General features: G+C 35.3%; 2 protein-coding genes and 1 long non-coding RNA gene across 10 annotated transcripts; all 3 read right to left on the bottom strand.

Moving 5' to 3' along the window:
* Nucleotides 1-289: 289 nt before the first annotated feature.
* LOC108853737 (CLAVATA3/ESR (CLE)-related protein 7) lies at nucleotides 290-766 on the bottom strand. The gene has a single exon (XM_018627173.2). It carries the CDS (start codon nucleotides 700-702, stop codon nucleotides 460-462), a length of 243 nt encoding a protein of 80 aa, XP_018482675.1. The 5' UTR covers nucleotides 703-766; the 3' UTR covers nucleotides 290-459.
* Nucleotides 767-3,629: 2,863 nt separating this feature from the next.
* Nucleotides 3,630-10,331, bottom strand: LOC108834886 (uncharacterized). 8 transcript variants are annotated; one of them, XR_008944230.1, is made up of 21 exons: nucleotides 9,851-10,331; nucleotides 9,543-9,763; nucleotides 9,212-9,471; nucleotides 8,531-8,711; nucleotides 8,436-8,452; nucleotides 8,259-8,354; nucleotides 7,783-7,849; nucleotides 7,581-7,707; nucleotides 7,403-7,482; nucleotides 7,075-7,253; nucleotides 6,844-6,963; nucleotides 6,585-6,768; nucleotides 6,186-6,491; nucleotides 5,846-6,101; nucleotides 5,429-5,765; nucleotides 5,213-5,330; nucleotides 4,748-5,111; nucleotides 4,535-4,658; nucleotides 4,233-4,414; nucleotides 4,019-4,156; nucleotides 3,630-3,943 (listed from the first exon to the last, which is right to left on the bottom strand). It is a non-coding gene; the product is annotated as an uncharacterized LOC108834886 (long non-coding RNA). The 8 variants fall into 8 exon arrangements; XR_008944227.1 differs by having other exon boundaries at nucleotides 7,783-8,354; XR_008944223.1 differs by having other exon boundaries at nucleotides 7,581-7,854.
* A 5,487-nt stretch (nucleotides 10,332-15,818) lies between these two features.
* LOC108853505 (CLAVATA3/ESR (CLE)-related protein 4) lies at nucleotides 15,819-16,221 on the bottom strand. The gene has a single exon (XM_018626922.2). It carries the CDS (start codon nucleotides 16,219-16,221, stop codon nucleotides 16,009-16,011), a length of 213 nt encoding a protein of 70 aa, XP_018482424.2. The 3' UTR covers nucleotides 15,819-16,008.
* Between the last annotated feature and the right edge of the window lie 1,334 nt (nucleotides 16,222-17,555).

Below are 17,555 nucleotides of genomic sequence, written 5' to 3'. Positions count from 1 at the left end.
AGTGAGGTTTAGATTTTTATTTTTATAACTAAAGAACTCTCGTGGATTTCAATTTAAATTTTGTTCAATAACAGTGGATTTCATAATGTTTTATAAATGCAAGTTCAATAACACTGGATTAAAATGCTTTTTAAAATTAAAATTTGAATAATAGTGAATTTGTCATTTTAATACAAATCACTTTAAACTCTTAGGTTAATACACCTCGTTAAATAGCATGCATGCATATATTTTTTTTTGAACTTAGCATGCATGCATATATGATACTGGAGTTGGTACGCTTGCCGAGAAAAATATGGGTACAATTCTTTAAACTTTACAAGAACACTTCAGGAGAGCCTCGATCGTACATCTTAAAAGATTTTTAAACATCACGATGACCATAGATTCTATGATATTTTGACTTTGAAATGATAACAATATCATACATGACAAGTGTCAACACAAACTCTGATCAAATCATGGCTTTGAAGACAAAGAATAAGAGTGATGTTGAGGGTCTGGCCCTCCCGGAGAAAATCTGTTTATTTCACTTCGTGCTGAAATCTCTCCAAGACGCTTTAGTTCAGAAACGTTGTATCCCAACCGTTTCAAAAGCTCTTCGCTTTCAGCATCTTTACTGTTCGAAACCCGAACTACCCTCCCTTCTGTTCCCGTTACCAATAGGAGCACAAACAATAATAGTAATGCCTTACAAGCCATAGTGAGGGATTTTAGGTCGAATGAAATTAGGAAAGATTAGTAGTAGGAGGCTGGGGAGGGACCTAGCTCGACAGTGGAAGATATGACTAAAGAAGAAGCGTTAAGTGAGTCTATATATAGATAAACAAGAGGATAAACAAGACACAATATAAGGCATAGTGGCCACTATTCGTTAAGATACCTAAGAACACCTTTATCGGTGAGTATATAAAATAGGAGTTCTATACAAATAATATTGATATGTAAATGTATCTGAATTGCTAATTTTTTTTTAATAATTGTTTATATTTTAGATATCATATGAGTATTTCTTGTTAGAATTGCTTAAATAAGTAGCAAAAGCAGTGGTTGTTATATTTTTGTGAGCCCATCCTGGAACTCATCGACTATTAAATTGATTTTTTTAAGCATCTTCTTCTAAATCACTTCATTAATGATGTTCTTAGAACATCTCCAATAAAACACTATTTTTTTGGTTAATGGTGCTCTTAGAGATTGTCTATAGAGATTGTCTATAGAGAATTCACGCTAATGCTTTTGATTCATTTACCATTATTTTAATATATTTTTACCTTCAGAATTCTAGTCTAAAATACTCTCATTGGACCTTCTCGATTATATATATGCATATAATATGTAGTTCCACTGATTAAATATAATTGACAAGCCCTTTACTCACGGTAGTGGCCATGTCAGTAGCTAAACAATTGGTAGTTTTTTTTCTTTTTTTTGCTAAATTAAACAATTGGTAGTTGCATATATATATATATATATAACTTGGAGGTACATAATTAGTTGCTTTTTGTCGCTTAATTGCTTTTTTGTTAGCTTTACATAATTAGTTGATATGCATTACATGTTAACTTCTACTTTTATCTGTATATAGAATAACTTAAGTTTTCTCTTTATAGTCATATATATCCAAAACTGAATTCATACAGTCATAATATTATATACTTATAATCTTACCGTTCATATATCGTTAAGTTTCTTTTTCTTTTCTATGCAAAGTTAGTAAGAATTTTAAACGTTTGGATTAAATAACTCATGCGCTTAAATGATGAAACATTTGCTAGTTAAATATATATAGATGGTTTGCCCAACCTTGAGAACCTAAGACAGTGTTCTATGTTTTTGTAATAGCTACAAACTTTTTTACAATTGTAGATGTGTCTAAATATATACTTCAAACTTTAGAGGTGTTACAAAAGGTAATTTAGTCCAAATGTATCTTAAGCAAATATTTAAAACTTTTTTTTTCTTTTAATTTTAGAGATATCCAAAACCAACAGTGAGGTCAAAATTAATCCCCAAAAGATGATGTTGTCCATATATAGACTTTTATTCCGAATTTTCAAATGAGATATAAAACATGATTTCAAATCCGCCTGGTCATACAAAGGTAGTGCTGTGGGGTTATTTCAAACTTGGATTTCACTATTATCCGTCTACCACTTGATCATCTCTATTTATTTAACTTTGTATTATTGCAAGAGTATCTCCAGAAAAAAAAAAAAATTTCAAATATAGAGTTTTTTTTGCTTTCCAAAAAAAAATCAAAACTTCAAATTTAGAGTTTTGAAGATATTTGAAGTTTCACCAATCAACTTTGAAATTTCATCTTTTATTTGCATTTTGTTCCTTACAATTAATTACACATACATTTATAATTTTAAGTATTTTTTTATCATTTTAATATTTAACCATTTTCATATCTCATAATTATTTCAGATTTTTTTTTATAAATTCAAGTTTTACATTAAAATAAATTAAAAAATTTAAATAAAATATATATTATTTTAAAACTAGAATTAGACAACAAGAATATTACAAAAAACTTAATAAAACCTTTTTAAAAGTTATATGAATATTAAATATTAAAATAACACTAATGGCTGGTAAATTTGCTATGGAACCTCCAAAATCTCTAAAACATTGTCCAAACAAATTTTATGTAACTGAAAACGGAATATTACATAAATAATTTTAGGAAATAATATAGTATTTTCTTGTATTTTAATGTTTAATTATGTATTTTTCTTTATAATTTTACACTGTAGTGTAAGATTTTGTTAATTAGTACTGTTGTAATATGTTTTATATATGTTAGTTATTTATAAAGTTTTATGGATATATATTAATTATGACAAATATAAAGATTATAGAGTTAATTACAAATAATTTTGAAATTAAATTTGAAATCTCACTTTTAGAAAAGAACATTTTAAAACTTTAAATATAAAATTTCACAAACTTTAAAATATAGTTTTTTGGTGATGCTCTAAAGTTAGTAGGGCTGGGCGCAAGGCAAGTACTTGCCAATTTTCAACTACTTGCGACTTGACTTGCCTTGTCCAAATAATTTGGTTTACTACTTATACTTGCCTTGATTGACACAAGTACTTGTTTTACTTGCAAAAAAAAATACTCGTTTGTTAATTATTTGCAAGTAGTCGAAATAAACATACATATTTCATACAAAAAGAACATGTATCCCAAACTTTTAACATCCAAAAATCACAAGAAATTATAAAGAAGTAGACAAAAATAAAATAAGCATTTGAAATATTGAATGGCCACATGAAATTCATTTTTTCTCCACATTTCAATGCTCCAAAAAAGATTTGTGTCTACTTCTTGGGCTTCCTTGTATTAAACTAATGTTGATGTTATTGTAATGCAAAAGACAAGTACTATGTTAGAAATATTAAGTATTATGTTGTACGTATTAAGTATTTTATAAAACGGGTACTAAGTAACAAGTAACAAGGCAAATACTTCAAACTAAATGATACTTGGTACTTGCCTTGTATTTGCGAATATTGAAATTTATCGACTTATTACTTACCTTGATAACGTCAAGTACTTCAAAATTTAAGACGAGTACGGGACATAAACTCTTAACGCAAAAAGGAAGAATGGGATCGACAGGACTCTCCCAGGCACGACTACCAAGGCAGTGAAGCAGCATCTCCAACGTCTCCAAAAAAGTGAAAACGACAGCTCAGAAGGTTACTGAATTTGGAAACAACCCAGCGGTCCTTGCTTTGCTCCTTTTGGGAAGCCCTACTTCTTGTCCAGAAGTAGCATCCTCCAACATTCATCTTCACAGACCTAAAGGAACCAAGTTCTTCTTCACCAAGATCTTTACCTTCAAATTCGTAGCCACACCACTAGGATCACTTCTAAAACCCCAACAGCACCCGTAATCATCTCCTCAACGATCTCTTGACAAACTCACCTAGCAATCATGGCAAGACGTTTTTCAAAAGAAGAAAAAGGGAAGAGTATAACTTCTAGAGACAAAGATACTCACATCACAAGAATCAAAGCACCTTGCGTAGACAACGCAGCACTCATCAAGGAGAACGCGCTCACACTCATAGGAAGGGTCACTAACCTTCAGGAACAGAAGATCTGGGCCCTGTTACCAGCGCTACCTCGCAAGTGGCACCTACAAGGGAGTGTTACAGGGTCAGACCTGGGAAATGGGTACTTTCAATTCAGATTTGAGAGGGAGGAGGACTTACGCAGAGTACTCGACAATAGGCCATACCACTTCTCTTATTGGATGGTCATCATCCAGAGGTGGGAGCCGGTCATCTCACACTCCTTCCCGTCACAGATCCCGTTCTGGATCCGAATCAAAGGCCTCCCACTACACTTCTGGATGGATGAAGTTGTCTGCAGCGTAGGAAAAGAGCTCGGAACACTGGTTGACCATGAGTTAACAAAAACAACAGCTCGAGTCAGAGTTCTAGTAGATGGCTTTAAACCTCTTATCAAAAAAGCTGTCATGGAATATGACTCAGGGGAAGAAAGCATTATCTACCTTGACTATGAGAAGTTAGAAAACCACTGCTCTTGGTGCTCATCGCTGACTCATCTTAAGAAGGACTGCCCAAGTTATCTGATGGAAAGGCAACAGGAAGTAGCTACTTTCGAGGAAGCTTCACCTGCACGCATCGAGACTCAAATAAGTAACAGAGACACGGCAACTAACCACTACTACAGAGGTGCAGATCAGCAAACAACAGAAAGATACCGCTCAGATCCTTCGAGTAAACAACACACGACAGCCTTCCACGAAAGAGTGGATCGTCATGGAAACAACTTTGGAGCACGAATAGGTTCAAAGCAAACTCGAGTTCCGCCACCGGTCAGATCATCAGATACCAAGCGAGGGGAGTCCACTAACTGGAGACGCAAGGAAGTGGAACAGGAACCTAGACCAGTCGAATACAACTCTCCCCCGTACACGACACGAAGAGAACCACTGAGAGAGACGGGAGCACAAAGGAAACACCTGTTCCCTCAAAAGGGACTCAGTGAGTGGCGAGTGAAACCAGCAGGCCAACCTTTACTATTAGCTCCTCAGACTGTAATTCTTGCTGGTAATCCTCAAAGCGCTACAGAGCAGAACCAACACAATTTAGAAGCTGAGGAAACACCAAAGAGACAGACTGAAGAATCAATCATCTCGGAACTTAACGAAGCAACACTACGCTACCTAAACTATCCTGATCCCACAGAAGCAGCAGCCAGAAGACAGAGGGTGATGGCAGGAGATGCCAGAGGCCAAACAGAGGAAACAGCAGCAGGCCTTCTGTTGCTCCGAACTGGCCCACCTGATCAGAGAGAAAGGTTCAACCAACAACAGAACGCCCTAAAGATACCTACAAAGGATCAAATTCTACAGGAGCTTCAGGACGTTACAAAACAGTACCTTAGTTGCGCGAACCCAATTGAAGCAGCAGCCAGGCAACGTAGAGTCCTTGAAAGCGATGCAGAGGGCCTAACAGAGAGGGCGGCAGAATCAATCTTAGCAGCTACTGCAAACCAACGACGTCCTTTGTCCCCCTGGGAACGTGGAATAAGATCAGTGAGCCCCCCTGGAATAGACTTCAATGAGGCTATGCAGCCGTCAGATGCAGAAGTTACACCACCACCGGCTCCCTGTGTTTTTGCCTCTCACTATGCTGGTCCGTCATCACCGGAAAATCCTCCAAACCCCATGTCTAAAGGACAGGGCACTTCACGCCTCCAGTCTATCATAATCAGCCCTGTATTAGAGGTGGAAGAAGATCAGGTACCACAAAGAGAAATGGGGGAAGTGGCGGATGACGAGGAAACACTACGTAACTATCAGAATAAGACAGTCTCCCAGAAACCGAAGCAAGTGAGAATTCGCCCACCGCGTTTATCCCCCAATATTCTTCGCGGAGCTAGCTCAAAGAAAAGGAAGCTCTCACAACTCCAGCAATCCCCCAGCTGTGGAAGTAAGCGAGTTAACAGAGGTCTTCCAAGAGACTCTGGGACAGTAGGAGAGGATCGTCGGGGAACCAGTCTCATTGGAGGAAGGAACCCAATGGAGAAAACTCCAGCAATACAGTTAATTCCTGCTACAAGCAAAACACAGAGAGATGGTCAGACAGGAATACAGAAGCAGCCTACTTCAAATCAGACAAACGAAACAGCTGGACCTTCAAGAAGGGGACCGAACCCATCGACAAAGCAACCTCCATCTCGCCCTCAGAGAAAGCAGGATTTTCGGTCTCCTCCACCCCCGGCTCCTTAGTAGCTCTGAGCTGGAACTGTTGTGGGCTGGGGAACCCCATAACAGTCCAGCGTTTGAGGGAGATTCATCGGAGAAACTCCCCAGACATCTTCTTCCTTATGGAGACAAAGAACGACACAGCTGTTATCCTTGACAAATTACAGTGGCTCTCCATCGATAACTACCATGCTGTTCCCCCTACTAGCTCGGGAGGTGGTGGTCTCTTCCTTATCTGGAAGAATCATATCAAACTCACGGTAAGGACAAGCACAAAGAACCTCATTGATACGGTGATAGAAGACAAAGGAAAGACATATCAAATCACCTTCGTTTATGGAGAACCAGACCATACCAAAAGGCTTCAAATTTGGAATGAACTCTCGACTCTACAACCCTCGCCTGGAGAGCCATGGCTCTTGACTGGAGACTTCAACGAGTTGACCGACAATAGTGAAAAGAAAGGAGGCCCTGAGCGAGCAGAAGGATCTTTTTGCTCGTTTAGAACTTTCCTGTCAAGCAACGGACTCTTTGATGTCAAACATTATGGGAATTATTTATCGTGGAGGGGCAAAAGAAGTACCTACCTTGTGCAGTGCCGACTGGATCGAACTATAAGTAACAGTGAATGGTTTGACACCTTCCCGTCGTCGCGATGCCAATACCTCCGATATGAAGGATCTGATCATAGACCGCTGCTCACTTTCCTGGACACAAGAAGGAAAAAAGGTGCAAAGATCTTCAGATTTGACAGGCGACTTAAAGATAATCCTGAAGTCAGGAAACTGGTTCAGGAAATTTGGGATTCAGTTCCTTACCTCGATGTGGAAGCAAAACTATCCTGCTGTAGGAAGGCCATATGTAGTTGGAGCAGAGTCTTTCATGAGAACAGCCGGAAGGCACTGGAGGCACTTCGATCTCAATTAGATGCAGCAATGACGAATCAGGTGCCACAGGATGATCTCATTCATGAGATAAATACAAACCTGCTTAAAGCCTACAAAGCAGAAGAGGATTATTGGAGGCAACGAAGTAGACAACTATGGCTTACACTAGGGGATTCTAATACTGGCTATTTCCACGCCTCTACTAAGGCCAGGAAGGCCAAAAATAGACTCACAGTCATTGAGGATGAGAATGGAATACCGTGGTTCGAAGAGGAGCAGATTGCCGGTGTTATATGTAAGTATTTCGACCATATCTTCACTTCAGAGCAGCATGATGGTCTACAAACAGTAGAAAAAGCGCTTCAACACTGTGTCACTGATGAAATGAATGAAGCATTAATTAAGGCGCCATCTGATATAGAAATAAAGGAGGCTACCTTTGCCATTCACCCGGACAAAGCCCCGGGTCCTGATGGGTTCTCGGCGAGCTTCTTTCATGCCAACTGGGAAGTTGTGGGATCAGATGTGATCAGGGAGATCAAAGCCTTCTTTGCTACAGAAAACCTCCGCACCTCGCAAAACGTTACACACGTTAGACTCATTCCAAAGATAGTAGGAGCAAAAAGGGTTGCTGATTACCGTCCTATCGCTTTATGCAATGTCTACTTCAAAATTATATCCAAGCTGCTGGCACTCAGACTTAAGCCTATTCTACAACACATTATCTCAGAGAACCAGTCAGCATTTATTCCAGGCAGAGCAATAGCAGACAACATCCTAATCACCCACGAAGTGCTACAGTACCTAAAGACCTCTCAAGCGCAAAAGAAGTGTACGATGGCAGTGAAAACTGACATGTCTAAAGCATATGACAGAGTCGAATGGAGGTTCATATCGCAAGTACTTAAGAGACTAGGATTCCATGAGAAGTGGATCAATCTAATAATGCAATGCGTGACTACGGTATCCTACTCTTATCTGATTAATGATTCAGTTCTAGGAGCGGTCAAACCTAACAGAGGCATTAGACAGGGAGATCCCCTATCTCCCTATCTGTTCATTCTATGTGGCCAAGTTCTATCGGGATTATGCAAAGAAGCAGGACGAGATGGTACCTTGCAAGGAATAAGAGTGGCACGTGGTAGCCCGAGGGTGAACCATTTGCTCTTTGCTGATGACACAATGTTCTTCTGCTACTCCTCACCATCGAGCTGCAACAAGTTGAAGGAGATCTTGTGGGAGTATGAACAAGCCTCGGGTCAAAAAATCAACAAGGATAAATCAGCGGTTACCTTCTCTTCAAAGACATCTGCAGAAACAAAGAACATTGTCAAAAGTCTGTTGGGCATCTCTAAGGAAGGAGGACAAGGTAAATACTTGGGCTTACCGGAGCACTTCGGTAGAAAGAAGAAGGACCTCTTCACAGCTCTGGTTGATAGAATCCGGCAAAGAGCTAACAGTCTATCCACGCGCTTCTTGTCTAGGGCAGGGAAGCTAACTATGCTACAAGCTGTGCTAACTGCCATCCCCACCTTCTCCATGTCTTGCTTTGAACTGCCCGTTAGTCTCTGCAAGCGCATACAATCAGTATTCACAAGGTTTTGGTGGGATAAACCAAACGGGAAAAGAAAGATTGCTTGGGTTTCTTGGGACAAGATTACGAGGCCTAAGGCAGGAGGGGGATTGGGGATTAGAGATATACAGTTATTTAACCAAGCTCTCCTAGCTAAACAAGCGTGGAAGATCCTCACTAAACCAGATAGCCTATTAGCACGGGTTCTTTTAGGAAAATACTGTCACTCTACAACTTTCATGGAGGCAAAGGTTCCATCAGTGTGCTCTCACGGGTGGAGAAGTATACTACATGGAAGGGATTTACTAATAGGCAACCTAGGACGAGCAATTGGAAACGGAGAGACTACAAAGGTTTGGAAAGACGTGTGGATCTCGCTAGAGACTCAAGTGAAACCGTTTGGACCTATACCAGAAGCAGCTATAGATCTCACAGTCTCGGACTTCCTAACTACAGATATGAAATGGAACCAGAGCAGAATTGAAGCTTTCCTACCTCAACTATCGAAGGAGATCCAACTCCTTCAGCCAAGCATCGCCAAAACAGAAGACACTTTCATCTGGCAACCACTTCCCTCAGGAGTATATACTACTCGCTCAGGATATTTCTCCGCATCATTGCAGACAGCTACAAGTCCAAACCCATGTCAAGGATCCTTTAATTGGGTTAAAGATGTTTGGTCAGCAGCTTGTTCACCAAAAATGAAGCTCTTTCTATGGTCTACCATACAACGAGCTCTGCCTTTAGGAGAGAACCTACAGCAAAGGGGATTGATATCAGGAGCCTTATGCAAAAGATGTAATGTGCTGGAAACTGCCATTCATACCTTCTTTCATTGCCCATTCGCCCAAGAGGTGTGGAGGAGGATCCCACTGGCTAATGTAGTTCACCTAGCTACTATTGAGAGTTTCTCAGATGCAATGGTGGTTTTTAAAGGAACGGTATGTCTACCACCAACAGGAGCGACGGGAGCCATACTACCTTGGATCTGCTGGACAATTTGGAATGCAAGGAATAGACTTGTCTTCGAGAACAAATCTTTGTCACCTACAGAAGCAGCAACAAGTGGTCTACGATTAGCAAGGGAATGGGCATCAGCACAAGTACCGATCAACTCAAACGCCAGGTCGTTACCTCAATCTCGGAGACAGATGCAGCTACCAACAGACGATCCCCTGGTGGTGACTTGTAGATCGGACGCGGCATGGGATATTAGATCGAAAAGAGCCGGCTTTGCGTGGATTCTAACCGACTCGACAGGAAACTCCATCGAACGAGGCAACGCTACTCAGGATATGATCAACTCGCCTCTGATTGCGGAAGCTATTGCTCTCCGATCAGCTCTCACCTCTGCAGAGAAATTAGGGCTTCCAAAGCTCCGATGCTTCTCTGACAATGAAACGCTCATTCGAGCTATCACTTGCGACATGCAGGTTAAGGAAATCTTCGGTATCATCAGAGATATCAAGCAACTCTCCTCTGCTTTCGTCGCAATCTCCTTCTCTCACTTTTATCGTTCTTCGAATGTTGAGGCTGACGCCTTAGCAAAACAATCACTTGCATCGTCTTTGTATTTGGACCCATGATTGGGCTGACTCTGGGCCTGAGGCCATTCTATTTAATATATTAAGCATGTGTTTCACAAAAAAAAAAAAAGTACGCGCCAAGTAAAGAGTACGGGGTGAATATCGAGTAATAGTGCCAGCCCTAAAGGTTAGTATACATTCTTTTAACTTTTAGAAGTAATGAAAATGAGGTTTCTGTCCCGTTAATAAATAAGGCGTTAGGGCATCTATACTATTATTTGCGAAGTAAAATTTTGGATTCGAGCTCTCACGTTAAAAGTTAGAATGGTTAATATCGTTTATATCCTTAATGAATAAAATATATAAATTAACTCCAAAATAAAAACGAATTTAAATGATTAAAAATAATAATAACAATAATAAGAAGAATTATCTGAAACCTAATATATACTAAAAATTCAAAAATAAAATATGATATAAACACATATATATTGTGTTGTTATCTGAAATTATGTTTTAATAACAAATAAAACTAAAATAAAATAGAAAACACATAACTAAAGATTAATCAAGAAAAATTATCAATTTTATATAACTGAAAAGAGAACATTTAGTTTATAATACTATATTCAAAGCAATTTTCTTTCTCTCACGTTAAAAGTTATAGCGTTTAAAATCTTCATTATCCTTAATACATAATTAGATTAGATTTGTTAATAGAATTACTCACAAATTTAAAACGAATTTCATTAATTTGATTCTCATCATTATCTACAAAATTATATATTATGTGATCCAATAATATTTACATCAAAATATTTTTAAAATAAATATAAATCCATGTATGTAGTTTTATGAATATATGAATATTTTAAAATTGTTTACATAATAAATATTTTTTATTAAAATAAACTTTATTGTATATAAAATTAATATTTAATTAATTATTAAATATATTAAAGGCATGAAAATAATTTATTTTAATGGTTCTCGAATTGATAATATATTTATTTAGTAATTTGTAAAATTATTAAGCCCGCAACTGCGGGCAAAAACACTCCTAGTTACGATTAATAACAAGGAAATTTTATAGGGATACAGTATTATTTAGAAAATCTTATTATCAATTCCCCATACCAAAACCTATCCTCTTTTATTCTCTACATACCTACTTGTTATCATCATTCTTTCTCTTGTGGGGATAACATTTTCCTTTTTCTACATGGCTGTGATTGTAATATTTGAAACAATAAAAAAACAATCTCACCATATGTTCTCTACAATTGTGATGATCTCGGTTATGCGAACTAACAACCAGTGTTGCATATGGTCCATATTAATTAGACCATCTTCAATGGTTTATTCTATTTTTCACTATAAAATAGAATAATTTAATAATAAATTTGTGATATATTTCAACAGTATTCTATTTTACAATAAAAAATAAATGATGAACAAAAACAACAATTTACTCTATATATAGATTAAATCTTTTTTACTACATTGTAGAGTGAAAAATAGAATATAATTGAAGTATTTTTATTCTAAACTCTATTTTTTTGGTCAAATTATTCTAAACTATATTTTATAGTGAAAAATATAGTGTAGTTGGAGATGTCTTGTCATCTCCAATGTTTTAGTCTATTTTTTATTCTAAAGTAGAGTAACTCTATAATAGAGTTGGAGTTTGCTCTAATAGTACTTTATTTTAGAGTAAAAAATAGAGTGATGAACAAAAAATAAACAAGTTACTCTATATTTGGAGTAAACATATTTTTCACTGTATTATAAAGTGAGAAATAGAGTATAATTAGAGCATTTTTACTCTCAACTCTATTTTAGAGTGAAAATAGAGTGAGTTTAGAGATGCCCGTAGAGGAACTTGCCAAATATGAATCAAAACTTGATTTTAAATGCAAAAATGTACACAAAATTCAATCAAATACAAAACTAGCCTAAAATTCTTGTGAAAATACAATCACCCCTTATGACCAAACAAAAACCTGAATTCATTTTTAAGAATAACCTCGAAAAGTCTTCTCAGAATAAATTTTGATTTATATGCGTTTAGTTTTTGATCAAAAAAAAAGATTTATATGCGTTTAGTTTTCTGTATATTAAAAACCTTTTAAGTTGAATATAAGTGTAATGAATTGTTTGTTTATATTTAGTTAGTTATCTGAGTTCAGAGTTTATATTTAGGATCTAGACGACTTCCAGAAAGTATTTTTGTGTGTTTTTTTTGTTAGAAAACTTCTAGGAAGTCTTATGAATCAAAGTTATTTAACGTAATTGGAAACTTTTGTTTCACTATATAATAGAAAATTTACACATTTTTTCTCTTTCTCTAAATTGGCTGCAACAATGTAATATTTCTCACTATAAAACTTTCTAGCCTCTCTCTAATCTTTTTGAACTTAAAAATACCAAATTTTATATCAATTTCTCATTTTTTTGTCTCATGTCTTTCTCACTAATATATTTTTTCGGGGTTTGAATCACATGGTTTTGATCTTCTACTCATTTAAAGGAAATCTATAAATTTTATATATGTATTTTTGTGTTTTTTATAAAGGTAGATATATCTAATATTCCACTCATTTTCTCTGTTTTAAAATCAATTGAACGTTTTTGAATATTCAAATTTTTTTGAATAGAATTTGGATATGTAGGTTTTTCAGATCTGGATCAGACTTTGGAAGACTCCTAGGAAGTCTTCTCGAAAGTCTTCTAAAATATAATGCGCTAGAAAACTTCCTCGAAGTTCTCTGAATTCATGGAAAATTTCCTAGAAGTCTTATGACGTATATAAAATATACTATAGATTCAATTTTACAATAAAATATATTATGCATTTTCCAGTCTATTTCTTACTCTAGTTTTATCTATTAATATGATATCATCCAATTGGCACGATTCACATGGATTTGTTCTTAGATTTCTTTCCAAGAGATCTCATTCTAATCTAACAAGAACTAGTCATTTTGTATATACTAGACATGAGTTGACTATATTTCTTATGGGAACTTTGATTAATCTCACAATATCTTGTTCCACCGTTCACGTAGTATTTGTTACACTATTAAGATTTATTCACCACCCTTACAAAACACCCTTATGACATCACCACCTAAATTTTTGCAACACTATTAGGAATTATCCATCTAATTTTTATATTCTTGTTACCATGAAATTTTGGACACAAACGTTAATTGTGAGATTACCTTAAAGATCCTCGTCCCACAACTAAAACTTCATGATCTTATTTATTGGTATTTTCACATGCCTACCTTTCCCATGGATGTGTGGGTTCGTTGAGTTTAATGGGTATTTTTGTCCTTTCTTCAGAATTTTGTTATACTGGCTCTGATACTATTTTCAATATTCCAACTCTAATTTTACGGTTTAATATAGTATTGTCTACTTTAAGTCTAGTTGGTATTGTATGGATTTGTTCATGCACTTCTTCCCAAAAGATTTCATTCCAATCAGAGTTTGACATTATTACATATTAGACATTATTTTCTAAATTATTAATGCGGTATTTCCATTTCGATTAATTTGACAAAAAAAATTCTCTTATTATTAAAATATTTAGATCTATAAAAAGACAGCCATGTTCATTACTTGTTTTAAATGAATTGCAAGTTACCAAAATAGCACTCATATAGCATGTCGCCAAAAAAAGATTGGTGGTTGAAACTTACTATGGCAAGACACTGGAAATCACTACACTATTATCAACACGTCAATAAAATGGTTGAGGTAATGAAAGAACGTGAAAATGACAAATTGCATTAGTTTTTCTAGGGACTTGATTTTATATGGCTCTCAGGCTCTGTAAAGTCTGATCTGCTTTCAGGAGTTCCTATTCGAACTCTCAATGAAGCATACAACGATATTACTCAACAAGAAGAGTCCAAATTCATAACTCATTCAATTGGCTAAGTAAAAGAAAAAAAAATGTTCTCAATAAAAGTCGAATTAAAAGAAAAGCATGTTTACATATCCCTTGATTTTTGCCACTACCAATACTGGATTTGATTACGTCATCTTTGCAGATAAGAGTTTGAATAACCAAGTTTTTTTTTAATAACCAAATATTAAATGCCAAATAAGAGATAAAAGAAAAAGGGAAAAATAGTAATCAAACACGACAATGAAATTGGCATTCGAGTTGGTAAGCATTAGTACGCAGCAAAGGTCGTTTGCTTTTTTCTTCTAATCTATCGTGTTCGGGCAAGTTAGAGATGACCTAATACGAAAAAGTCACATGTGGATAACCCAATGAGATTAAAATTGAGCAATAATTAATCATACTTTTCACGGAACGTATACTTTTATTTTCTGTTGTCATATTTTTCTATATTTTTCCTTTCTAAAACTTCTTTTATTAAATAAAGTTTATCAAATATGCTGATAGGATTCATCACATCAAAGAATAACAAAATAGTTCTTGAAAAACACATTTAAATGATTAACAATGTGATCTGACAAATACAATTTTTTAAAAAATCAATAATAAATTTGACATTGAAAATTTTCTGTTTTGTTTTAAATATACATTTATCACTGAACCCTTCATTGCTTTAGTGGTTAAATCCCGGTTGTAGTTAAAATCGGTTTATTATTCTTGTAGTGAAACTCCACGCACTAATGATAAAATATTTCTTAGCTTTGAGATGAGATCTAGATTGTTAGTTTATAAAAATATTTCTTGGCTCTTCAATCCGGATTTTGAGTTTTTTTTTTCTTTGCTTTTTTGTATTTAGTTTATGAAATTAGATATCATATTAAAATTAGATCTATTTTTGATTGGTTTGGTATATCAGAAAAGCTAAGTTCTGAAAACTCTCTCAAACCTATAGTCAAGTGACGGTTGAATTCTACACTGCCCCAAGTTGGTAGAGAAATTCTTTGCTACAGGTTATATATATATATATATATATGTGTGTATAGTAATATATGAGAGAGAGATGCATGCGTGCAATGTACTTTCTCAGATTAACGTATGTGTTTAGCATCCACTTTCGACTGATTACGATTTTTGTCGTGACATACATCTATGCAAAAAAAGTAGTGGGATTATTGAATAAAGAGTACGTACTCCACACTAAAAAGTATTTAATAATGTCTTCCTTTATTTATTCTGATGAGTGATTAGCAAAGCCTGATCGTTTTAAAATATCTTCCAAATATCCTAACTAGACCAGCAGGGAGTAATTTTTCAATTAGAATAGTATAAATTAATAAGAAATGTAGCTTTTACTGCCGAGACTTCAAAATTGCAATATGGTTTAAGTTTTAAAATGCGTTCAGTAGAAATCAATACGTACTTGTTATAATCTGATACTTTATTTGAATTGCGAATAAGGTGAACGAAATTAGATTCTGAAATAGTTTACAAAAAAAAATTAGATTTTGAAATGATATAATTAAACCCATGGACTTGTGCATGGTGGTCATTCAACTAACCAATAACCATCCGTACTAATTTTAGACAAAGGAAAAAGAGATATATCATATATATTCCATTCCTCATAGTTTTTGGTAAACACAAAAGAAACCCGGTGAATATTAAAAGAAGCACAATATCTAGTACGCTTGGTTTAGATGAACACACATACATTCTAATTCAAGATAATTTGATGTCAATGTTAATAAGATGGTAACCTTAGGGTTACACCACAGAACCCATATGCAAAGCCTCTATTGACGTTACAAGCTTGAAAACCTCACCAAAGGATATACCAATTACACAGGTTTTTAGTGATGTCTAGGGTCCGGTCCACCCGGGCTAAGTCGCTTTGAATCAAGGGTATGGCCTAGGACTGTTTCGTTGCCTTTAGATCTCATCATCTTTCTTATGTTCCCCGAATCTGAAGGCCTCTCTTCTCTAACCAGTGGCCGGCATTGATGCACCGAGAGCTCGAGTAGAAGCAATATAAGGCAAACCCATAACTTGATGAAACTTGCCATATTCAATTAATTGTGATTAATCCTTCTTAATTAATCCTTCTTAGAGCTAGTCAAATGTGATACCCTAGGTGCTTCCAGCTATAGGTTTATATATAGTTGAGCCATTGCTTAACGAATGTTGACTTGTTTTGTATTATTATAAATAACTTAAGAAAACTACTTTTGAGGCACTGGTTATCGCAACATTGTGATTAAATTAAGTTTTTTTTCGTTCAAGTGTGTGCCATGATCATATATGCACTAAGTTGGGATCTAGTCAGATCAAGTTTGGCTTGTCATGTAATGCCTACAGATCGAACCACACGATGTCATTTCCCTTTTCCCTACGAGTTCTTGAAAGGCCGTTTTTGCTATGAAAGGCCCATATATACAAACCAATTCTTTTTATTAAACTAAAAGTGGTATCATAAAAGTGGTATAATTGGTAATTTCCCAAAAAATTTCCATGTAATTATTTTCTTAATCTTATACATCAAAGGACTATGCAGTATAATTTATGTTGGAAGGGGAACTTTATAGAAGAAGTCTAACAGATTATTAATTTACCGTTTCTACATGTATGAAAAACACATTAGAGTTTCTAGTTCAAGTCCAAATATGTATTCTTGAATTTATCTTGCTTAGTACTTAAACAATTTTAATTGAAAGATATAGTCAAATAGATGGAAAGTTCAATACTTTTGTTCTGTTCATTTCTCTCTTTTCATTTTAATCATATTTTCTGTTTTTACTGTTTTACTAAATTAATTTGCTTATTTATGTTCAGTTTTGGGTTTCTTTATGCGTAAGCATCATTCTGGTTAAGAGGGAGATCTACAAAGGATATCACAACGAAGTCAGTAAAACACTAGATTGAGATAAAAAAGGTAGAACAAACATTATCAAGCAGATCATTAGCTTTGAAGAGGAGGAGATACCCAATTCTTCCATGAGATAGTGAGCCGGGTGCATTTCAGGTGTCGTGTTTGCTCAGCTTTTTTTTCAAAATATAGTAATCCTTTTTTTTTGAACAAGTAATCCTTTTTTCTTTGTTTCTAATATAGTCCGTGTCTAAAAAATGTTTGAAGTAAAAAAAATCAATGCACAAGAAAATTCTCTGATCACGTTTTCCTCAGAGATTATGTAGAAATCGTTTTGCCACTTTGTCAGTGTGTGGATATATATATACACATATATGTAGGTTTTCATAAATTGGGAAATTTGTTAACTGCAAATATATACACACACACATATATATATATATATATATATATATATATATATATATATATATATGTAGGTTTTCATAAATTGGGAAATTTGTTAACTGCAAAAAACTATGCCGGAACACATAC

The sequence above is a fragment of the Raphanus sativus genome, chromosome 4, assembly GCF_000801105.2.
Source record: "Raphanus sativus cultivar WK10039 chromosome 4, ASM80110v3, whole genome shotgun sequence".
In the NCBI taxonomy this organism is placed as follows: domain Eukaryota; kingdom Viridiplantae; phylum Streptophyta; class Magnoliopsida; order Brassicales; family Brassicaceae; genus Raphanus; species Raphanus sativus.
Note: the sequence above shows the minus strand (reverse complement) of the source record. Positions and strands in the feature narration are given on the sequence as shown.